The 25,906-nt window shown below is 39.6% G+C and overlaps 1 protein-coding gene across 1 annotated transcript in view; it reads right to left on the bottom strand.

Moving 5' to 3' along the window:
- Positions 1-941: 941 nt before the first annotated feature.
- The window catches only part of pdlim4 (PDZ and LIM domain 4), a 46,782-nt gene continuing 21,817 nt past the window's right edge, over positions 942-25,906 (bottom strand). Inside the window, exons 4-7 of the mRNA XM_051401238.1 lie at positions 14,323-14,606; positions 12,668-12,825; positions 5,567-5,705; positions 942-3,577 (exon numbers count right to left, since the gene is read on the bottom strand). Coding sequence (XP_051257198.1) covers positions 3,373-3,577; positions 5,567-5,705; positions 12,668-12,825; positions 14,323-14,606 — 786 coding nt within the window. The 3' untranslated portion in view covers positions 942-3,372. The remainder of the gene's footprint in view (positions 3,578-5,566; positions 5,706-12,667; positions 12,826-14,322; positions 14,607-25,906) is intronic.

Below are 25,906 nucleotides of genomic sequence, written 5' to 3'. Positions count from 1 at the left end.
GCTTTTTCTGATATGGTTTGTAATAGTATCATCTCAAACTGAACCTTATATATAAATAAATGAAGGTTTAGTTTCAGATTAATGCTGTCTGTCAGTGGAGATGTGTGGTTTATGTGGACTGCCGCATTTTGGACCTACAAGAACCCTTAACTTAATCTATGTAATAATTCAGATTAAAATTTGTTTGAGATGCGCTGTTGTCATAATAGAAAAGCCTATAGATACTTTTATCTCTGATCTCTACGAAGATTTTGGTGTTCTATTCATAAACATTCTTTTAATCCACTTTCAGGGTTTTGTCAGTTTTTACTCATCTGATTTAACCATAACTTGGGCTTTTTATGATGCCATCCAGGTTTTCTGTGCTGACTGCACAGACTCTCACAAATAAGGACTAAAACATATGATTGAAATCAGTCTAATTTATCTGAGTCAAGATGTAGCTCTTAAAAAAAATGCAAGATGTGTTTCAGAAAGCCACTTTTAAAACAAGGATTAACTAAATTACGGTTTACTACTGGTTTAATTTATACTCAGTCCAGAAACAGGCCCCATTAGTTATAGTGTAATAAACAGAGACAGACTTTGTGTGTATTACCTCACACCCTCAACTCTTTTAGCAGGGTGGCTGCTGATATAAAGCTAAAAAATGCGCTTCTCGTGGCAATAAAGTCGTTTGAGATGCAGCACTATGAAAACATGAGACCTGGTTTCGTGTTCCGACAATTTAATGCTCAGATTTAAGGCCTCTGTGAATCTCAGAGGATTTGCGTCGCAAGACACATTTTGTAGCCTTGTGGTCATGGTAAAAAAATACCATGTCAGAGCTGGTGTGTAAAACGAAGACAAATTGAATCCCTTGTGTGTTTCACAGCGTCGCTCGTGAATTTTTTGTGGGAAATCCTGCAGCCCAAGACCAGTGAAGAATGTGAACAATCATGTCATGGTAATGCACTTCTCATTTTATTTAGATTCTAGAAAAAAAAGGCAAATAAGAAGCTCCAGAACAAAAACATGTGTTGGTAGAACAATAAGTTAAACACAAGAAGAGGATTTGTGTCAAAGAAATAAGACACTGGGTATGCAAAGGCACGTGAGTGACATGTTACACTGTATGTTGAATCCCGATAAAACAAATATGTACAATACCAAAGAAACAATGTGGTAGCAATATAATTTTCACATAATTTACAAGATAACTAGTATAGATGGCATACCAGCAGCTACACATCACTGTTGACATCTAGAAAAAATTACGGATATCGGCACGGCAAAATTCATTTTCTCATTCTCATTTAAAATAAAAAAAGTAGTTTTATTAGAAACATTTCTAAAATTAAGAATAAGAACATTCCTCTCCACCCCATTTACTTCACTATACACAATAAGCCAACACTGATGGCCACATATTGCAGTCGCAATGACAGGTTATTTTCTTCTTGCAGAAATATTTTCTGTCAAGAAAAGAAAATACATGCTGTCCTCTCATTTCTCATCTCTTCACTCCCTCCCTTTCTGTTCCCCCTTTCTCAGAGGAAATGTAGAAGTATATTTCATTTGCTTCATGGACTTGGCTGTGACCAGACATTTGAGTTCATAGTAGGAAGGGAATACAACTATGCGCACTTACAACTTCTGTCTTCTTCTCTCTTCCAAAGAGGAACTGTAATGTATCTATGTTGTGGGTCCAAAAAACTAAACAAAGTGAATATTACTCCCACATGTTGTAGGCTGTGGAGTCCCAGTTTACGGGTTTTAAACATTTTTCTGCGGTCCATGTCTCCTGTCTCAAACACACAAGATCATTTTTAAAGTTGTCATCAGAGGTGGAGAGCATATTGATGTTTTTAATAAACAGACCCAGTGAACTCTGGGCTCTTGTTTTTATGAACTGAAATTCCTTGGTGTGAACATGAGTAAGAGCCAAAATTCCTCTCTCAGTCAGGTGCTTGAGAGCACTTTTCTGTTAATGTGCATCACGCCTGTTCAAAATGTCATCCTTGCATGCATTCACTGGATTAGGCTACGTTACTTCACCATTAAAGTCTCATTTCATGCAATTTGTTGTTTATAAATTGAGGTGGTTGTGATCACATCTGGGGGAAATTCTTTAAACTGATTCTCACAAGTTCCATAGTTCCTCACAGAACTTTGAGGATGTCTCCTGCAGTGTTTCGTTTACATTTCAGAGGTGGTGCTTGACTTAGCTGCATACGGAGGCATTTACTACAGGTTATAGTTCGGTAAAACCCATTCACCAAAGCATACTGACGCACATTCCAGACACTACACAATTATATTTACAAATCTACTTATCATGAATGGTTGCTTATTGTTTCACATAACTGAAAACTGAGTAGAAAAAGTGACCATCAAACAGAGATGTTCCCCAGTTTTGTAAAATAGAAAGTCTGAAAATGAAAATGCGTAGATGTAAATTATAAAATGCAAAAGTCCATCTGCAACATGAGTACAATGTGTAACTGTAACATAGTTAAAAAGACAATGAAACCTTTAAACCCCTTAAACCAAAGCTTAAACAAAATATCATTATACCTTAAATGACTTTGCAAAATAGACAGTTTGTAGTGTGCTGTGCTGCATGGGAAATTCTCGTTATAATAGCTAAATGCAAAATTAGTCTTAAGGCAAAAAAACCCCCAACTCCTCTAAACACTTCATCACAGCAAATGCACCAGTCAACTACAATTCTCTTGTGATAATCCATATCACAAACTAATGTTTTAATGTTATTTTAAGGCTTGAGTGCAGGTTGCCACTGGACACATTGAATATTATGCTGGTGATAAGAGCAGATAGCTGGTGTAGTATTCTGATGTAGTAATGTCAAACTGCATTAACATCTAATTCTATTTTCTGCCAACTTTTTTCCATCTGTGCATGTCTTTTTTCTTTGTTATTAAGTGGAATATTCTAGTAATATGCTGTGCTGGTGATGTGGATACAAACGTGCGTATGAACACCTTTTCAAGACCTGAAATCGTTTTCTTGGATCCAGAATTTAATGTAAACACACTGATTGAGAGATGAGAGCTGTCAGGCTGGGAGATATCATACAATGTCAGCTTTTTTAATGGGCCTGAGTTTTAGGGATACACATCAGATTTAAGCCATGTTCTGGCAATATGCTCAATATACATAGCATTTATCAAGTCTGTCAGTGTAGAAATACTAATCTTGGATCACTGAAAAACACATTTCATAGCACTCTCCCAAAGGCAAAACTGATCCAAGATAGGTATTCATGTTTGACAGAGCCTGATAAATTGTAGGCTAGGATACTCAGTAGCCCCATTCTCCCAGATTTTATTTTCCCAGTTATTTAACAGTAAAGCCAGCTCCATCTCTGTCTCAGACTAGCTCCACCTTGGAGTTGGGGTAAACGGCAACAACGTCGTAGCCCTCAGGGGGCTGGACGCGAGCCTTGGCGTGGGTCTCACAGTACAGATTGTCCTCGATGAAGAAGTACCCTTTCTGCTTGAGGTTGACGCCGCAGTCATCGCACATAAAGCACTCAGGGTGATAGAGCTTGTCCCTGGCCTTCACGATGGTGCCACTGGATGGAGAGATGAAGAGAGACAGAGAGTGTTAGACTTATGAAGGCTTTAATTAATTTAAAAATCATTGAGATGCAGCAAAGGATGCAGACACTGCCTACATAGTCTGAAGAGTTTTACTTGGCACTGTTCATAAGCTTAATTCTCAGCATTTAACTTAATATTACCACAGCCAAATGTCCCTTGTTCTTTATAATTTTGCTCTATGTGCCGTAGGACTTTTTTTGATCATATATCATATTTCCCATAAATTTGTCAAGTCCGATTCTTTTGACAAAACAGATATTATTGGATTTGTTTATGTTACAGGACAGATCTATTATATGGTGTAGTCATGAATGATAATTAATAAATTAATTCTAAATTAACTTGAACATTTAAGTGATGCTAAGCACTCTTTTTAACAATTGTGTGATAGTTTAGCTTGAAATTAGTTGGTTGAAATTGGTTTCTGTTTTGATATGTTTTCTGCTGCACCTCAAGACTGAATCTGAATTCTATTTTTATTGCCAGTGAACAGAAAGAAGCCAACCTTATATGTAGTGTAAGGGAAACGTGGAATAAACATAGTGGAGATTAGCAAACTGCAATATGCTGAGTGCAGTCAGTTTTTAGGGAGATGTCATCACAGAGGACAAAACATTAAGTGAGGTGACTCAGTTGTTTATTGAACTTTCAATATTCTGTGCAAAACAGCATTTATCATACTTGATAGAGACTGTAACCATGCAGGCATTTGAATATATTTTATCTTAGTTCTGCAAAGTTTTCAAAGAACACATCCTGAGAGGAGATTCAGGTGGAGGAAAGGTTACACACATTCATACTATCACACCTGGGAGCTGAATAGTACATGTTTATTCTGCTGGCTGGGTAATGATCAGCACGGGTGCATTCGGAAGTTCACTGCTTCACTCAGTCACACAGTGACAGCAGTTGTGAAGGGCGTTGTTCATTCACTGCTCCCAATAAGACTTTCCTTTCTGGACTGGGGTTTCGGGCCAGCGACCATTCAGTCATAAGCCTGCTTCTTTTTTTAACCACTTTCCCCGTCTAACCACATGACTTGGAGGATAAACTCTTGACACAGTGCTCTATATTTGTTTAAAAAGCTGTAAAATTCTCCTAGGTCATAACAGCCTCATTGTGTCCTGCGAGCTCCTACAATGCACTCTTGTTAACAAGTAAGCCGATGACATCATTGCTTACCTGCAGCTGCTTTTATGGAGGGGGGATTACCGGTGCATGTGGTTACTTTGGCTGAAAAGTGTGTGCGGGTATGCTTCTGCTTAATGTTTAGTGTAAGTTTTTGTACGCATCTTTGTATATGTGTGAGTGTGTGTATACAGCATGTGTGCATGGGAAAGGGTGTGGAGGATGGCTTGTTTTAATCATTAAAATGATAAATGGGAATAGATTTTTCTTGAGTACTTGTGAAAAGGCCTGTTAGTGCAGGTCGACCTACGCGAGTTAACCTCTTTGTTTCAGAGTCAGGGAAGAACCTTGTCTCACCTCACATAGTTCGTTTAAACTTTACGACCACAGGAGGAGTGATAAAACCAGACAGAAACATATAATTTCCAGATGGCGATTAAAATAGTTTTAACAGCCAATCTGAGAATAAATCATTCATATTTTCAGTATCACATTTACTGTATCTTCAGTAGTCTGTAATTGTAGACCACAGTAGCCATTACCTTTGTTTCATGGTGTGGCATTTAAATGTAAAAAATAACATTACCTCTTAGTGTTGAAATTAAAAGCTAATTGAATTGAAAAAGTATTTTATGTACCAAATAAATATTTTGGCTATATTGAGTGGTCTTTACATTTCAAGACCAAAAAATATATATCACTGCCTTCTCAAAAGGGGTCTCTGACCAGTAAGACATAATTACACACTTATTGTATGAGGTATTCTATGATGTTATGCAGTCCTCTTTTTAGCATTTAGATAAAAATGAAACCAGGATTTGTGCAATACTTACACAATGCCGTTACAGCAGCGTGTGCACTGTGGAAGCTTCTGAAGACCAGGCATGGGGCTGGGGATGGGGCTTCCCAGTTTGGGGATTGGAGACCTGACTGGAGACTTTAAGTTTCTCATTCTCTCTGTTGGAGACACACCTAGAAATAACAAAATAACCACAGAATAAATAGAGGAACACTGAAAATTACACTATAAATCATCCAGAGGCCAGACCTTACATAAGCATGCATGCCATATATGTAAAACATGCTCCCAGAATCCCAGAGGAGCATCCGAAACATATGTGTGTTTGTGTATCTGTTCAAGCACCGCTAAATTCCAAGTAGTGCTTATCTGGTAATTCAAGGAAAAGACATACAGGTTTCGTGTGTATTCGTGTGTGTTTGTGCTCTGAAGAAAATTCCCTTTGAGTTCCAGGTAGTAAGACTAGAGCGTGGTGGTTGTCAGGTCTATGTAGGATACTAAGTGATACAAAGATGGATTCATATTTCACACGCTACCCTCAAAAGAGGCACCAGGGGTCAATTTCTGTTCTCCACTGAGCTATTTCTCACCATTTCTGGCCATCCTCATAGATGTGTGCTACAGTGCTGGAATACAAATATGGCACAGGTATTCATGTGAGGTTTAGTTTCAAACACATTAGTGTGCCTGCTGGGCAACCTACCAGAACACGAGGAGAGTATCCAGAAACACCCTAACATCAACACATATTTCTTTACCAATGTCCTACTGTACCAACCACTTCGGGGAATACAATGAGCTGGTTCAAGAAAGTTTCCCTCATGCAGTAAACGCAACACTAATAGTAGAATCCTTGTTTGTTTTTTCATTTTCACTTTCAATACTGTGTCATGCTCAAATGGTAGCCCAAGACAATGCGTTAGTGTTTCTGTAAGTTGAGATCACATTTCTCATTAACCTTGTTGCTTGCTTTCACAAACAAGATGTTGCCACTTGACCTCTTCCTCAGCCACTGCATAGCGTTTGTCTTTATGTAATTATTTTGAGAGAGAGATTTATGCGTTTGCTTTCAGATTTCACAATATGCAGCCCAGTTACATGCAATCTAAAATCCACTGAGGACCATTTACTGCAGGATATCAATCTTCATCGTGGAATCAAAATAAAAACATAAAAATGAATGTGGTAATGATTCATTGCTGTGGGAATGCGAAATATAGCATAATCAAGTGCTGTTATAGCCACTGAATAAAATGTTCAACATTATAATATAAGAAGGTATTCACTGTCCTCAACCTTTTCCGTTTGCTTTCACTTCCCTTCAGATCAGTTACTGAATCTCTTTGTTTGTCTCTCTTGTATGTTTCTCTTGTCCCCTCTCTTTGACCTCTCTGTGTCTCTTGCTCCTTCCCTTGTGCTCCATTCAAGAGTCTCTATTGACACTTCCTACAAGGAATTCATCAGTCATGATGGCTAGACACCCAGCAGGGAAAACACCCTGTGTTATAGAGTCAAGCTTTAACCGTCACACCAATATGCTACAATCACACGTCTGTGAAGGACACAAGATGAGTTGATATTCATCTTATTGGTAAAAACAGTTAGATGCATCTTTTTTCTTAAATATAAATGTAAAATGAAAATGACATCAAGGGGATTTTCTTTTAAATTTAAGACAAAGTATATATTAGCCAAAATAAAATGGTTTGCGAATAAAGCTTCATGTAGCTACAAACAAAAAAACAAACAAGAAGATCAGCTAAAACAATTGTTTCAGTATAAAATGTTGATTTATATTGTTACAATTCCTTGAACAAAGGAACAAACAGATAAGAGACTGAGTCTGGTATTTCTGGTGGTAGACAAGGGTTGCTGCCTTCCCACGGATCCCATTTTCTATTAAGAGCGATCAACTCCTACCATCAAGCGTTCCGTTATGCCTGACTGGAATGCATGAAAGGGGCATAGTTAATACTGGATATCTGGAGCCACTCCAGTGGTTCCAAGTGCACCAGGGTAAATCAGTGGGGCAAAGCCGTGAGCTGCAGTATATGACTTCCCCTTACTGATGATGTGCCAGCACAGGCTAACAGGCTAACACGCCAAACAGACCACCTATCACCGTCACTAACCACAGCCTAATTACCTCGCATCTGGCACCTGACTTAAAGCAGTTTCCATCCCTCAGTAACAGTTAGTCTCTGACTGCTCCATGGTGTGTTTAAGAGCTGACATTAGCTCGGTATGTTATTTCTGGGATTAATATCTCTATTACCTAATGATGCACTCCAATGGAAAACCAGTCATGTGCAGCACTCTCATGACTTTCTCACAGAGGGGAAGGTTGACTAATAACCACAGTCAGGACTCAGGAATAGATACAAAAAGCAAAATGAAGGAGCACTTGTTTAGTCTTGCTTCTACATTTTTAAATAGTCTGACTTCTCAGGCCCCATGTAAGCTGTTTGCCAAGTGCAGACAGACACCATATTTTATTTGAAAGACAGTGACAAGTTGGCCGATTACAACACACATCTCGCCCCACACAAGATTTGCGGCACAATGTGTGTCCTATACTGTGACTAACATCAACCAGACATACTGTCAAACAGTCACACACACGTCTCCTAACTCAAACTTGTCAAGAGCAGAGTGTGAAGCCTCAGGAAATGTGAGGAAAATGGAATCACAAAGTCAGAAGATAAATAAACAGCTGTAATAATCTAATTGTAGACAAATATGTTTGTAACGTTTGTCCCTGAGCATGCTGCACATACTTTAGGGTTGTAATTCTCCGAGAGGTTTAAACAGGGTTATATCAAGTCTACGTGACAAGAAAGATAATTGAAAAATGGGCACAATAATCAGATTAAATGTATCAGAAAGACACATTTTTAATCTTTTATGCAGTCAGAGAAGAAAAACATCACGAGAGAAACAAAAATATTGGAATCCTGCTGACACGAAAGCTGATTAACAGAAAATAAATCAATGTAATAACTGAAAACTTTCTTTTTAGTTTTGTTTCACTGTAAACCTCAAGGTTCTACCACAAAGGTTCAGAAAAACAAAGCAATTATTAAAGTAAGCAAATAAAAAGAATATAAAACAAAAATGATATTGACCGTAATGTTTCGTTGTTGACCTACAGTGCTCTCAAAAGAACAATTCTCCTGTGCCAAAAGACAGTTGAAGGGTTAAGCCCCTCACCACTGGAATCAAATGTTTACCCCCACTGGACCAGAAATCTTACTAGGGCTTTAAATCTTGTATCTTTTCATCTCTGTCTTGATCCCTGTGGAATAACAATCTGAATGGAATGTACCCTCTATTTTTCCTTGAAACAGAATTGAATTACTCTGCAGTGCGTTTGAAGGGGGGCCTGACTGATGTGATGTTTATCTACACCCTGTTACTGATCTGAATTGTGGTCATGACAACAGGTAATTCTAATCACATTGTTCAAACTCAAATCCAACTTGGTCCACTGGGATAGATTAATGCAACTTCCCATATAATTTAAGTAAGCTAAAAGTAACAAATATGACTATATGTGAGAATTCTAAGTTAGTACATGTTATAATCCAGAAGGCAATCAATAATTGGAGAGTTATACTTTGAAAGTATAATATTTCCTGCATAGCAGTGATACTGATGGATGTCTACACTGAGGTCTTATTCTGAGAGAGGACACAGTCCGTTGTTACCTTCCTAAGCACTTTCCATGCACTGACAGAACTGGGTTTTGTGGCCACCATTCATCACTTTTGTGACAAGCTGAAAAAATACCCCCAGCAAGCTAATGGAAAGTCACTTCTATGGAAAAAATAATAATCTAAGGCACAGATCGAAAATATTTTTCAGAATTTCCTTCTTAAGATAAACTTCAGGGGAAGTTCTAGGGATGGATGAGGTTTCATAGAAGTCACTGGAATTTTGTTTATTTCTTTTACCAACTGTTGAAGAAACACTCCCCCATCACGGTGTCTCCTGTCTGTGTTCCTCTTATATTTGCCTCAGATCTTCATTGATGAAGGTGGAAATTATAGAATCTCACTGCCAACAGAGCACTCTCATGTATTCACATGTTAACAGTTAACAATTTTAATGTGTGCATTTCTTTAAAATATACAGAAGCAATTCTATTCATGTGTAAAGGCTTTGATTGAATTGGTGAGGCTATTACTACATGATGTCTTAACATGTTACGGAATAACAGACTGTGTCGTATTGGTACAATATTTACAATTTTCTACTATCTATCAACCGTAAGTAATATTGTTTCAAACACCATAACTTAACACTAACTCTTCCATCCACACTGCTATCCAATCACGGCAGAGTTTGTGGAATTCTGGGTAAACTGACACTTTTGTTTACTTTAACTTTAAAAGCCCCTGAAAGTCAACATGGCCTCTACAGGGGCTTTCGCCTTCAAAAGGAGACCAACTATATACGGTGATTTACAAGCCTGACAGCAAGGTATGCATTCAAAAACAGGATTATTGAATGTGTTAAATTGTTAATTTGACTTGTTTCTGCTTTCTTGAACTAATAAAAAAAAAAACAAGAAACAAGGGACAGACTTTTGCAACATTTCTGGCAGGATTTCACTCTCTCACACAGATTAAATGACACCAAACGAGACAGGTAGCTTTTAAAACGATCCCAATGTAAACCCGAGGTCTCTCCCTGTTTCATCAAGGGCTTAGCCTGTCAATCAACCTGCCAGTCTCCCAAGGTGAAAGACCACTGACAGCAGACAAAAAGAGTTCCCTTTAAACCTCTTTAATCAATCAGCAGTGTCTCTCTCCCACCAGCCCTCTTCGTCTGTCATAAACATCTGACTTTTTCTGTAGCTCTCCCTCTCTCTCATTGCTTTGAGTGGTTGAGTGTAATGGTAAGTGCTAAATTAAGGAAACAGTATGGTCTGGCTCGGCTCCAGGCCTCACTGCAGGAGCAGCCAGCGTTGATCCTTGTGCTGTGGATTATCCTGTCACCTCTCACATCAAAGGTAGACCCAGAGATGTGATTATCACGAGGGAAGTTTTTACTCTTTTTCCAGGATAATAATATTCTTCAGAGAAAAGAAAATCAGTGATGGATTCATTCTAAAACCTGAAAAAAACATTTTTTTTAAAAAAGTATTTTATGTTTCACTTTTATAAGAGAAAGTCTTATAATCTGGGTAAATTTGGGTATTTTCTATATTTTCTGTATTGTTAAAAGTAAATATCAGAGGGACACACTAACTGCAAGTTGTTGCTTTGTTGCATGGAAATATTCAAATTAGCACCAAGAAGTAGTCATCATTAGGTTTTCTTACAAAAATATCTGTACCAGTTTTGGCATCCACAACCCACATCAGTCAAACCAGAGTAGAGCCCGACCAATTTTGGATATTTGAGACCGTTTTTAGAGGGACAAATTCACAGATTACCGATGTGGTGGCAGATATATTGAATTTTTGGATGAAAACAGACCTTTTCTGAGTGGATTATGCACCGATTTTGCACCGATACGACTAAACAAAGGTACTCTCAGAAGTACTTTCATTTAAATATTCTTTAACGTGTTAAACAATTCAACATTTACATTGTCGACCAATTCTAGAGAACTCTCTCTCTCTTCGGAGGGGAGGTAATTAAAGTGACAATTAAGAATTCAAACAGATGACTGCATGACAGAATACATATATTAAAACCATTATTTACCTATGCAAAGATTACTGAGCCCTGACACTGCAGATTCATACATTCACAGCTGGTAGCACTCCACTAATAGTAATGCAGGTTAAAGGACACCACTGTTATTCACTGAGCTTGACAAAAACATTAATCATAGTCAATACGGGTCATAAGCCCACTTCTGTGAGGTCCAGGCTATTTCCGCTAAAACATACCAACACTTGGCTTAGGATGCCCACTTTCGCACCTTTTGCCCTGCTTTAGTGGTAAACATGGCACCTGAAAAGAATGTTTTAGTTCAGAGGATAAGCCTCCTCTGCTGCTGTCAGCATCACATGACTCCTCCCCAAGAGCTGGAATGCTAGGCGGTCAAAAGGCAGACAGGAAAACCATATTTCTCATTTTATTGTCCTATGTGAAGTTGTTTTGGCAGTAAATTGCCTAACCAAAACTTCCCTCCTCTGTTCATCTGTGCGTGAGCTATTTAAAGCACTTCATCTTTCTCCTTCTCCCTGTGTCTCTTGTTTTCTCTCGGATCTCTCTCTCTCTCTCTCTCTCTCTCTCTCTCGCTCTTCCTCACTATCCCCTAACCTCTCCGTCTGTATCTCTCTATAAAAGGAAAACTATTCCAGTTGGACAGGGAAGCTCAAAACAGTCAGAAGCTGACTGAGCGAGGCAAGAGATGTTCCTTTGGCTGGATTCATAAGTCTCATTTTCACAGGAGGGAATATTTACTTTCCACCTTATTTATATACAAAAACAGTTTGTGAGAGTTACATAGGGATACCCAGTGGCTTCTCAAGTTATAATTATTTAATTTTCAAGATTCAAGATTCAAGATTCAAGAACTTTATTTGCCATTAGTGCTTGCACACATAGGAACTCTTGTGCGGTTATTTGTTCAGAGAGTCAAGTCAAGTTAAAAAGACACACAAGAAAGACATATAAATCTATAAAAACATATACTTCTCTAGAAATAAAAAAGAAAGTGCATAGAGCATTGTAAATTGCACAAAACCCTATATAGAAGTATAAATTGCATTGTAAATTGCACAGGTATAGTGCACAGGCCCAGGAGACTATAATATAATATAATATGATATGCTATGAGGTAGGTTCCGCTCAACAATGCTAGCCATTCAGGTGGCATTATATCATTGCAGAATAACAGAAATACAGCGCTTGAGGATGTGACTAGGTCGGTGATGTCCCTGTGCAATACATGAGAATTGCTGCTGGTAATGTTACATATTTGAAAATGATACAGACAAATTTGTGGCCATTATTTAAATCCTAGCCTTTCCCACTAGATACCAGTTATAGTAATTTACCTCTTCCTGGGTAAAGTACCATGACACTAAAGATGTAGGCTGCAGTGGACCCACGTGGTTTTTTTCGCCACCATCACACACATGTAAGCAGTAACACACCCACACAAACAGCCCTACCTCCATCCTCAGCCTCAAGGATTCCCTGGAGGTACTTGAAGGAGCCAGACTGTTTGGGTTCAGAGACGGGCTCCACGTAGTCCTGCAGCATCTTGTAGACGTCTGACTGCGTGTCGATACCATTACGCCCCCCAGGGGAATGTATGGGAGGCTCTGGGCTAAAGGAGAACAAGGGGGGGCAGGTTACAGTATTATTGCAATGTGATCTGATGTCTAATGATGTCTATATGTCAAAAAACATAAATTTCCTTTGGTTATCAGTCAAGACAACAAAGAAGTAACACATAAAGGATCCAAGGGTCTGACTCAGGGAAGAGAGTAAATGTGCCAACATTGGGGCCATTTGGTTTGTCTTATTTCTGGCATGACATATGGCCACTGTATTTTTTATTTTATCAGCTGGTGTCATGATGCAATGTTTGACCAAAGCAGAAATGAAAGGAGCTGAAGAAGCCTATACAAAAAGATAAAAGAACAGAAGTTGCCAGACCACCAAAGGAAGAAAAGAAAACTTGACAGAAAAACACCTGAAGAAAGTTAGGCAGGACTACAACATATTTCTTTTGTTTAAACAGACGTCACATAGAGTTTTCTTTTACCGAGACAGCAGAGATGGAAACAGGGGAAAATAGAAGTATACACTTTACACTCAACATGTGATTCCACAGGCATAAAGTCTTAATCACAATAACTCTGCGCCATGTTCATCCATCCATCAAGTTATTCCCAAACCTAACAGGACGGATCTTTCATTTGATACAGTCAAACCTCTGGGAGATGAGCAGGGCTGCTGACAGATGTGTTTAAATCCTGACACACTTAACTGCATGTTTGTCTCTAGACTCCCCTCCAGGAGTCTGAAAGAAGCGCTTCACTGCAGCCTGAGTGTATGTTTGTGTGTGTGTGTGTGTGAATAAGTGAGACCGGGTGAGAGACAGAAAGAAAGACAGAAGAACAAGTGAAATTGTGTAATGAATAAGTTACAGAAAGTCATGACAGTGGGCATTGAGCAGTTTAAGATGGTGTTTAACTGTGTTGTTGTCTGTGTGTATGCGTGTGTGTGTGTGTGGGCCTAGTCAGGATTAACAGTCACGTCCTGGGGAACCCTGGGAGTGCTGGAGAGGATGTTCGCTGGGAGACTAAACACACACATTTATTGCCCGCTTGAGGGGATGCACAACAGCAAATGGCTTTTCCAGTCCACTGGGCCATCTGTGCAGGTGTGTCAAGAGAGCTCTGAAGTCTATGTGGTTCTGTGTTTGCATCTGTTAGAATGTCTACATGGGAGACAGCACATGAACAAATATACTTATGGCATCAAAACATACTGTAAATGTATATTAACATACAATTTCACCCAGTGGTGCTTTCATAATGAAAAGGATAAAGGATTTTAGAAGCGGTAACCTGAGCCTCACTACTATTATACTTGTGGAATTTTCTCATAGTGTGCAATTACACTAACTCTACGAACAGTCATGGAGAGATAAGCCTCAACACTGTCTACTGTTTCTACCGTTCTACTGAAGTTTGTAATGATCAGTATAAACACAGATGGATCGTGTCAAAACTGTAAGTTGCGGTGGGATTTAGGACCCATTTGTTTAGGTTTTTCTCTCCGCACTCCTTTGCAGCACACTCTTTAATCATCTCACCTATGTGTGGCGCTGAGGCTAAGGCCTCCCATCTTGCTTGGAAGAGATCTGTCGCCATTGCTGCCATTATGAGCATAAAGTCCTGCTGGGTTGTTGTACTGAGCGGGCCCAGTTCCATTCCCGTATCCATAGCTGTGGCCGTTGTTGGGTCTGGAGTGTCCGTTATTCAGGTGAGTGGGCTGGGGTGCCTGGGGGGACTGGGGTGCCGGTGGGGACTGGGGTTCAGGGGTATATGAAGGTTTACGGCTGTAACCGCCATATCCGCTGGTGATGGGACGGAAATTCTAAAGAAAAAAAAAAAGAAGCAAAACAGGGACACGTTTAACTGGAAGAAGTAAAAGAAAAGATCACAAGATATCCACTGTTTATAGTATGAAGCTTCTGCAAATACAGACAAACATGGGTGCAATGGTAAAAGAGAAAAGAGCATGCTACATCAAAGAAATAATTACTAATGTTAGGAGGAAGAAAGAAAAAGGGCAATGGACCCATTACAGAACGCTCTATTATGTTTTGGTTCAGGAAATGAGAGTAAAAAGAGGAGAGGAAAGAGAAAACAATCCCACTGGTGCCCTGAGTAGAAAACCACAATTCTTCAGAGGCGAAAATGTGGTTGTTCCCAAATGAGGCTTTGCAGCGGTGAGGATTGAGAGAAAAGCTTTTTCCACTTCATTTCTGCTTTTCCCTCTTTAATAGTAAGGCTTATTAAGAAGGAGCTTGCAACAGATTTCCTGCAGATGTTTCTGTCAAAACAAATTAACTTGTGTGGTTTAAATATTCAAAAATGTTGCTTTTTTTCCCCCCCTGGCTCTTCTATGGATTGACGAGTTTATAGAAGGTGACAGAGCTGAGATACTGTAAAAGATTAAATTATTATCTTTTTGACATGCTGTAGCAGGCTGCCTGCATCCTTGCCACAGAGTCGCTCTGCTGGAGCTGTTGGGAAGAATCTGCTAAGCTAATGTGGGACAGACGCACAGACACCTATACTTACACCACTGTATACTCAGCGAGTGTGTTTATGCTGAGGTCAACGCCCTTCTCCTGCATTTGCACAAACTCCACAGTGACATCACCAAGCCTCTCAGTGTTTACCACAGCTATCAGCACACTTCAGTGATAACGCTCTGTGCCAGCCTGGCTCGTCCATCTCAGAGACTGAACTTTACAGATAAAGTTTTATTGCATGGCTTGCAATGATGTCACCACCTCTGATAGTGTTTCAGTACTTTGAATTTCAGAGATAGGCCAGCACTTTTGAATGACTAAACAGGGCTGCGCATTATCATAACTTTAGACTATAAACATTTCAACTGAAACGAAGTGACTTGTTTACAAGTTAAGCAATGGAGAACGATGGGAGACAGTCAGACTGTTGTAACTATGAGCCACTGGAATGAGCGTGCGTGCATGTGGTGAGATTGTGTGTTGCTGTGTGTGTATCAGGCTAGTTTAAAGTGCCTCAGCCACAGGAGGTGGAGGTTCACAGCTTCTCCAGACAGGACCCCTGTCATTTCAACAGATGGGTCGGCTGGATGTCATCCTGTCCGCGGCCCTCGCATGGACCACACATGAACTGACACGCAGACACACACAAACACACACACACACACACACACACACACACACACACACACACACACACACACACACACACACACACAGGTTTTCTTTAATCAGCACTTCTGAGAGACCTCTTCTCCTCTACACCAACAAGCCCACATCTTGAACTTGGAAAGGCGCTCTGTCATTGCCCTGCCTCCTGCAGTTAAGACAGATGACTTTCAAGAAATTTAAAACCACCTCTTCCTACTCTTCCCCGAAACCTCGGACAGTAAAGATGGATGAATCCAGGAAGCCTCTGAACAAAATGCTAGCAGATAGCCATTCATGGTTAGAGTTCGGAGAAGCGGGCAGGGGAGTCAGCACTCAACGCAGCTTCTCTCCTAGAGCCAAACCATGTTTGGGCAGGATGTCAGAAACACCCGGCTCTCTGTGGCTCCTACTCCAAGTAAACCAGACACTATGAAGCCTGGTTCTCACCACAGGGCCAAATGGGCCAAACCAGATCTTACTCGTTATCTTTAGCCCTATTTGCACAGATGGTGGACCTCATGTTTGATTTTAATCAGAGGTTCCCTCAACCTCTGTGTTTTGTGAGTATGGAAGGAATACTTGGATTTGATGAAATCACTGAAGCCCCAGAGACATTTGTATCGTCTCAATGATATCACTGAACTGGAATTGAAACACTGAACCATTACATTGAAAGTGCTTTCAAAACTTTCTGTAGATTCCAATGTGGACTCCATTTTGGCAGGCATAAAAAAAACATAATCTAGAGGACGTCTAGAGGAAAAAATTCTCAGGAAATTAAAATATTCTGATTAATAATATTGATATGTTACTGATCATCTGTTACTCCTTATACCCACACAGTTTGCTCGGACGCTTACAATTTAATGATTATCTCACTACTTGCTGTACCACCCTACTGCCTAAAACATCTCTATCTTTCCTTTAAAATAACATTTCTGTGGATAGATGGATTTTAATTTCAATAGTGATTTTTTTACCTGTCAGTACCCTTTTGAACTTAGATATCTTTATTTCATCACTTAATTAATCTTACAGCTTTCATTTCCTGAGAACATACACAGAACTGGAAGGGTGAAGTTTTTCACAACAAATCACTGGTCCATACATGTCTTTTTAGTTTTAGGGAAAATCCATTATTCACTATCACTACAATAACTGTATGACTGTCAGGCGAGCTTATTCATGCCTGTGTTCAGAGAATAAAGGAGGCAAGTGGAGGAAAATCCCTGAGAGTGTATTATGTTACACACTCCTGCAGTGGCATGACGGTAAAGACATTTATGACTCCTAATCTGTACAAACATGACATGCAAAGGAGGACAGGTAATCTTGCATGCTAATGTATATCATATATAACATATTAAAGAAAGATAAAGGACAAAGCAAAAAAAACACTCAATCTTGTTTTATTGAAACTGCCACTGAAATTGCCATGAAGAAGAAATCATGTCAATTTTATATGTAGAACCCACTAATTTATCACAGATTGGCAGAATAGTCTGAGCAACACACGACACGCTCTATCCTTACCACCTTATCACTTGTATATTTAGATATTCAGAATTATTAAAAAAAGAAAAAACATGTTTTTACAACTGTTAAACAATCAGGCAGAAATAAATCAATGCTGTCATTAATTCCCACACTACCGAAGCCCAGTTCAGTCCTTTATCCTGCAAAGGCAAATGTAGCCTTTAAAAATAACCGTTTGAAAGGTGTTGTCAGCAGCAAGTACATGTTCACCCATTTTCACCCTCACACTCCTGCCTGACATGGTGTGACTCCTTCTGTTTCAGCTGACACTGAACCCCCTCTCCCCAGCCATTCCTCTTGTCTTTCTTTCTCATAACACTCTTTTCTTTCTGGCCTTGCACGTCTGTTGCGCAGATATTTGCTCTGGGTGGATGGCAGATTTATAAGGCAGCACATCTGGTGCTTGCCTTATAAAAATGCCAGTTTGGTAACATTCAGGACCTGTAAGTGCTTTCAAGTTGCTCTGAAGGTATGGTGGCTTGGTTTATTTTTATTACAAAATCAGTTGTAAGCCAACTATCTCATTAAAAAGAATGATTATGCCTTTTCCCGTCTGGACTACATATAGGTTTAATGGAGATTTTTTTTTTAAGGTGACAGTCACGTTAATCTGGTGTACACCTTATCACCCCAATTCCCCTGGTAACCTTATCTTGTTTTCCCAATGTAGTCAAAACAGTTTAAAGTTAATATGAGCAGCTTCAGGCCATCTCCAACAGAAACTCAACATAACAAGATTGTTGAAAAAGGCCATCTGTGAGATCATCTATTTCCTAATTTTTCTCTCTTGAGAAGAGCTACTCTTTCATTTTCTCCCAAATCTTGACTGCATTCCTCCTGGCTTGGAGGAAGAGACACTTTGAAAAGGGGAAAAAGACAGAGAAAGAAGGAAAAAGAGAACCAAAAGTAGTAACTATTTCTGAAAACCAGCATTGTCTACCACTGTATGCACATAATTTCAGGCTGCCATCAGATTTCACTGACCAGTTTTACAATGGTAATCAAGCATGGCTAATGGTTCGGGATGACTGGCCATGTATGAGTGTATGTGCGTGCCAAAGAGGCAGACAAAAAAAGGAAAGAAAGAAAGGGTAGAAACTTTGCATTTACTTCTGTTTAAGCTCTTATACACTGCGTTATGTTTAACTGAGGTGCATTCAGCCAAGAGGCACCAAGTTCCTCCATTCATCAACCTGACTAAAAGTAACCCTGATTAATAAGGGCTTGAATGGGAAAAGACTGCAGTTTCAGCTCTAGTACCTCAGTCCACAGTCACAGTTTGGTCAGAGAGGGGTAGACAGACGAGAGGAGGGGGGGTTGAGGAGGAGAAAAAGGTGGAGGACCTTAATTGAAATCATATGCCTGTCTTTAACTGAGGACCGAGACCTCAGCCTGCCTGCCTCACACATACACAGATTCATGATAACACACACACACATGCACATGCACACCACCTCCTTCTTTTCTGCCTCCTGCATGGTTTAATCCCCACGGACCATTGAAATTAAGCTTTTCACATGGTGCTCTGCACCACTAACCAAACACAAACCAGCCCTTTATGGCTCCCTGGGCCTGACCCTGGGTGCCTCGCTGGGAGGACAGACGGACAGGCTAGAGAGGATGTACCAGAGAGCTGAAGTGGGGGGCAGGACAAAAAAAATAGTCGTGTTTTTAGGGCTTCTGGCCTTGAGCCTGCCTGACAGGGTAGAAATGCTCTAGGGAATATAGATGTAGCATTAGTATTCATTGAACATTTTCAATTTCCTCTATTAAATAAAGCTATTAAGACACCTTTACTTCCATACTGATTGTGCCAAGTCACCACTGGGTTGCATTAAATTCTTTGTGATGTAGCCAATTATAGCATTATAATACAGCCTGAATGTTTCAGGTGAAAGCAATTTAATTTAATGTGCACAATAAATAGAAGGCAACAACATTATTCAGTTTGGACTAAATGTATGTTGTTGAGAAAGCCACCTGCTTAAACTGCCTTCATATGAAGTAGAGCAAAAGATAAGCTACCACTGCTGGCTGTGCATGATTCAGCTAGTTGGTACATAAATGCTTCAGCATTTTTTGACAATAATAAAACTCTAATCTAATTCGCTGTGAGTTGGTTTAAGTTGTTTACTTCAAGACATAAATAATGTTGAGTGGAGAAAACTAGCAAATATTAAAAGTCAAGACAGGGATTTTTTTTTCAATGTTAGTTTTGATAACAAACATTTAAAGTTTGAGTTTAACTGTCAGTTAGCAAGCAGTTAGCTTGGTTGGCAAATATTCTACACAGTCATAACTATTGAAAAAAAATGTGAGCAGTTTCTACTTTAACAGAAGAGCATTCAATATAAGTGGATGTTTAAAAGTTTATAAGTGGTCCAGTTTGGACCTTCATTCTCTCATTTACCTAAAAATGTAGTATGTCAAGATGGTTTGCTATTGGTCAGTGGAGAATAAAACTATAAAAAGACAAGCCAACTTATACATGTATAGGTCCAGGTTGTTTCAGGGTTTAAGGATCTGTGTCACAGTCCAAGAAAGGCGGCTGAAAATGGATGGATAAGGGTAAAAATCATGAATCTTCCTTTAATCACTGAAAAACAGAAAGACAGTTATTCTAAATCTTCTAAATCCGAATGAGCCTGGATGGCTGCAGTCTCTCTGGACCTTCTTACCCCAGTAGAGAGCACTCTCAATGACCCCGTCCACTCCCCAGCATGCTGACAGCCAAGCAGAGCATGGACGGCTCCATTAGGAAAACCTGAAGACTGATTTGGACATTTCTGGGGATTACAGGCTGATTGAACACAAACAACCAAATAACTGGGGTCACAGGTCTGTGATCTAAAAGGCCTGCTGTGTTAGTGAATGTGGACCTGCCAAAAACACTTCCCAGCAATGCTACACTGGTCTGAGATTCCCTGGCAGGGGTTTAAATAGCAAAGGACCCAGCAAACGTATTTTGGCAACTTAGAAAAAATACTCTAAACCCTTTATTGGCCCCATATTGTTAAAACATATTCATGATCTTTATGGTGTAAATGTTTATACAGTTTTTCAACAAAATATATCATTCTAACTGCCCTAGTTCACTTTTCATCATTCCTCATTGTAAATATGCATCTTTGGCAAATTAAGTTTAAAACTCTTAAACTCTATTAACGTTTTAACTTAGTACTATCTTGTTATTTTAAAAGACAAATTATTCTTAATGACAGATATTGGGAAGCAGTTGTCTTGTTCCATTCATAAAACAAATCTGTATCATGCACACATTTTTTTGTCTGAAGTAAAATTCAATTCCAAGCAGTGAAGGAATTACGGTCTGTAAGTCAGGCAAGGACTTTGTCTGTCAGCTCCTATTAATGTTAGCTTGGAGAATTCGCCTTTGGCTGCCAGCTCCAGGGTTTGAGACTGGAAGCCTCTGTGACGTGTGATCCAAATCTCTCAGCTTCCGCATTGTGAAGCCTCATTCTTTCCACAAGGCCATAGTGCACAGCCACAATAGCTATCACTTTAATAATAGGGTAGCTGCCATGAATGACATTTTGATGTGGCTTGCCAAAAAATACTGTTAGACTCTAACATTGACCAAAAGGCCATTCCCACCTACTTGAAGCTGCCATCGTGTAATTTAAGGGAAGGAATTTTGAAAACCTGAAATGTCAGTAGCTGGTGGTATTGCTTTACTTCTGCATAAAACTGTTCCAAGAGGAGGACCGACAGATGTACAATGAGACAACCATTTACAAGGCACAGGTTTTTTTCTCCCTTAAACCGTCCTTCTCATTGGAAAAAGGTTCAGACTTAAGATATGTGAGGAGGTTTTGAAGTTGGTAGCAGTATCTATAACAATATTTAATTGAAGGGCATCTCGCATTGATGTAATTTCCATCTTGACATTGGCCAAAGTGATAATTCCCTTATTTGACTGCTTACACTTTTATACAACCGATGATAATATCAGATGAACCATCAGTCTTCAGGCCAGTACAAGGATTTGTTGTCAACGACTATGTGGTTTCCATTTTTTAGCCATCACATCACTGTTGCAAATGCAAATCAGTGCACATGTTTTTAACATTGTGACACTGCTTCTGACTGGCTTTGGTTCAGGTTTGGTTTTTCAATGTAAAGCTGGGTTTATACTTGACGCAAAGCATTAAAAACAGCCTGACAGTAGATTACTAGGATGTAGGGATGACAAGTTGGAAAAACTGTGGAACACAGTTAATTAAAAAAAGAGCTTAGTGTGCTTTGATGTGGCAAGGCTATCAACATTCTGGACAGCAAGATGGATAGGCGTCTGACAAAAAGACTTGATTGTGATTGGGCAAAATTGCCACAAAAGACAACTTCCTGAAGCTTATGAAGTTCAACTTGATGATGTGGGCATGACAGAAAAAGTCTGAGAACCAGTGCTGTGGCTCAGGCCTTTCAGTCTCTAATGAGAGGATCTTTAATGCTAAAAGCTACTGATTGGTTGGTGATACAGATCTTCCCTCTCAAGTGCACCCTTATCTTTTGCATGTAATTTGGAAGCTGTGCAAAGTATCTGATTACAATTCATTTGTCCTCCCAGAACACCATGGAGCTTAAAATCAAAATTTGGTTGTCAAAGTTACACATGCACATCATGCTGTTTTACTGATGACACCTTATTATGATCTCATCCCTACCATCCCTCTTTACAAAATTATTTCTATTTCAGGAAGTTGTGTACAACATCCGGTAGCCTGTGGACAGTCTTGCCAAGACATGCACATTGCAAACACATCATGCAGTCTCATTGAATCCCCAAAACTGAAACACTCAAAAAGCTACTGCAAAAACAGTCACGTCAACTGTATCGAGTCATACGCTTACTTATATCCAACAATACAGCATTCCCTCATCGACTTTTATGAGAATCTCCCGTGTTCCCAAGGTGAAAGGAAACACCTCATAGCTTCCATGTGTCACTTCCTGCTCAGTAGCTAATTCCCACAACTGAGACTGGAATTTCCAACAAGGCCTGTTGGTCAACAATAAGTCCATGAGTAATAGAAAGGGAAACGTTTAATACAGAATGTTCTGAAGAATGCCGTCATTGGATTCATAAATATTCAGGAGCAGTTTATTGGGCTCGAGTGGTGGCATTTCTTCTGATGCTCTTTTGCAATTTCTTAGTTAATGTAGTCAATCTGTGGAGTAAAAACACCAATGTAGACTGGGAAAATGTGTGGTCATTTTCCAGTGGGATTGTTTTGTTTATACATAAGTGGACGTGTCCTGGTATGCCTCTTTGGTTTCAGTTCTCACCCTGCTAGCCAAAGTTGCAGCTCACGTCACATAGCGGTAGGTAAGTTGTAGACACACTGCTTCAAATCTTTGCCAGTAGAAACAGAAATTGTGTTGTAATCATCTTCCAGCGATTAGATTCAGTTAATTTTGGATCATGCTGTCCAAACTGGCTCATCACTGGAGTCACTGTGGGCCAACAGCATCACATAGTTCAGTTTGGATTTGGTTCAGCCAGTGTGAGAAAGGCCTGGGTGCATATATTGTTTCCAATGTGTCTGAGGAACAATTGGCATTGTTGTGTGTCAGTGTGGCCATTCAAGCCGTAGCTGAATACGGCAGGAAACAAAGGAAGAGAGAGCCTTGGTCTTTTATGTGACCCCAGGGAGCGGATGTTTCCTCTTTTCATGCTCAGAAGAATCCACCTGAGCGTGACGATAAAGTGGCCCTGACTTGGCAGTTTCCAGTCGTCCAGGTTCACTTCATTAAATGAGACGCCAGGGAACATTTTTAGTGAGGAAGGACTGGATAAGATGTTACAGAGATATAGAGGGAGGCAAACGGGAGACTAAGAGAAAAGAGCATGAGAGAGACAGATTTGCTACTCTCATATTACCTACACGCAAAGGCCTCCTGTCATGCATGTCTCTGTTTGTATAAACAGTTGTAGCTGATGGTTCCTCTCACTCAGGTTTGGTATTTCCTCGTGGTAATCAAAGCAAGACCCAAGCTTTTGCTGAGATTGTGGGATGAAGACTGTTGCAGCAGAGCAGAGAAGGCTTGCTTACTTATAGATTATTAGAACTAAGGATTTATACCTCAATTTTAGCACTACAATTTTGCAATGCGGTTTACGATCTAACGTTTTGCTGCACATCTGGACCTTTTGGGTTAGCCATGGATTCAATGTTTTTTTTATCTATTTCTTATTTAAGTATACAGTTATGTTCGTGCCATTATGTTTTGTGTTGCTTGTTTTAGTGTTGTTAATCTTGAATAAGCCTGTAGTGAAGACAGACACATAAAAATTCACTCGTCCATAAATGTAACACCTGTAAGAAATAATATATCATATATATATAATAAGGTGTCCTGATACACAAAAATAATGGCTAAAGTGGAGACGATGATCATCATCTTTTTAAAATATTTTTTGGGGGCTTTTTATTGCCTTTATGATAGTGACAGCTGGAGAAAGACAGGAAAGGGGGGCAGAGAGAGGGGATGACACGCAGCAAAGGGCCACAGGTCAGATTTGAACCCTGGGCCGCTGCAGCAAAGACCCAGCCTCAGCACATGGGTCACCAGCTCCACCCACTGAGCCAACAGGGTGCCTGATCATCACCTTTTTTAAGTTTATATTTAATGCATGGTTATGTTGGTTTCAGTGAGTGAGTGATTTTTTCACACTAGCTGTACTTATGCAAAATTCTTACATTAGTCTGCTAACATGCTCACAAAATACATGTTTAGAGATAGAACGTTTACCATGTTCAACATCTTAGTTAAGCGTGATATCATGCATTTGCATGTGAAGTACAGGTGGTAAGTATTGGACAAATTATAACAATCATGGCAATCCATCCAATATATACTGAATTTAGTATGGACTGACCAACCAACTGTCAGACTGACACTGCCACCCACTGAGAAAAAGAAAAGTAGACAAAACAAGCAGCTTTGCCAATACAGTAAATAAATGAGGTTTACCCGCAGTTAAACATTGTACACTGACTTAGAACAGAGGTTAAAATGTGGACTGATACTTTCTTTGAGATGCCCTAATACACAGTTTTAATGGTCCACTGACAGCCAATCAGGAACAAGTCATTTCTGTGGTCATGGTATAAATACACTAAAATACCACTTAAGCTTAATATGGTAATTAATCTTTTCAAAATAAAAGTTCCCCGGGAAGCTTAATGTCTGACAGACAAATCATCTGATGAGAATTCCGATCCAACAACTACCCTAATCCCTACCACTGAAAACAATACTTTCCTGTAAGGTGTGAAACTCCCTCTGATGAGAGGACAGATTTCACGGCTTCTTCTTTGCGTCTGTTCCACCCTTTTCAGACAAAGACACCCTGCCACAATGAGGACTGAGAGCTACACACATCAATCCTGACCACAACACAATACTTGACAAATGGACACTCACATGTCTGAGCCACAATATGCTCATTGTCTGACTGTTTGAGTCACATAGTCTCCATATTCACAGCATATGGAACACACACAACACACACACACACACACACACACACACACACACACACACCTCCTATTCTCTCTGTGCTCAGAAACTTGTTGGCTTGCCAGCACTGGAAAACTTGGAAAAGATCATCTGCTAGAGTTCATCATGCCTTGAATATCCGTTTGGCAGCTTGTGCGATTGGAGAACAATCGAGATACTATTTCCAAACCATTCCAGTGAACAGTGGGACGTATTATCTCATTTATAATCATGTGAATGATAGTGTACATGCAATTTACGGATAAAGTGTTGTGCCTGTTTCCATGGATTCTGTTTATGATATAAACAGACTAAAAAGACTTGGGGTCTCACACCCAATGAGCTGTACTTTTAAGTCACAACCCCAGACGTGAATGATCCTCTCCTATGATGTGGTAGGTAGCAAAGGACCCTAATCCAAAGCAGTAGATTTCAAAGTACAAACCGAGTTTACCCTAAATCAGACCAGAGGAATGTGCTGCTGAGTCACCAACACCAGCCACCTGTTTTATTATTGAACAAATTTCCCCCTGGGGATCAATAAATTATTTCTGATTCTGATTCTAATATTAATGTGGCTGGTAGAAGTGCTAGTCTACAGCATTCAATATGCATAGTCAAGGTTCACCCGAATCACCAGAAACACATTTCTTTTTCCCTGAGTGGTATCTGGATATGCAAAGTCCCTTTTTAGGGGGTTAGAGGTTTTGAGGACAGTTTTCAGAGGAATTGATCACTTTGAGGATTATTCTAAATTCTTGATACTTGATTATCTTTTTTCATTGAGAATTTGAGTACTAATGAACAACTGTGGTATTGCATTTTGTTCACAAATTCAACGACTAAGCTTTTTGAATGTTACCGCTCTGACTGGCTTCTTCTCCATAGCAACAGATGAGACAGAGAGTCAAAACATGATTTCATAGGACAG

Source organism: Dicentrarchus labrax, unplaced genomic scaffold (assembly GCF_905237075.1).
Source record: "Dicentrarchus labrax unplaced genomic scaffold, dlabrax2021, whole genome shotgun sequence".
NCBI classification, from domain to species: Eukaryota; Metazoa; Chordata; class Actinopteri; family Moronidae; genus Dicentrarchus; species Dicentrarchus labrax.
Note: the sequence above shows the minus strand (reverse complement) of the source record. Positions and strands in the feature narration are given on the sequence as shown.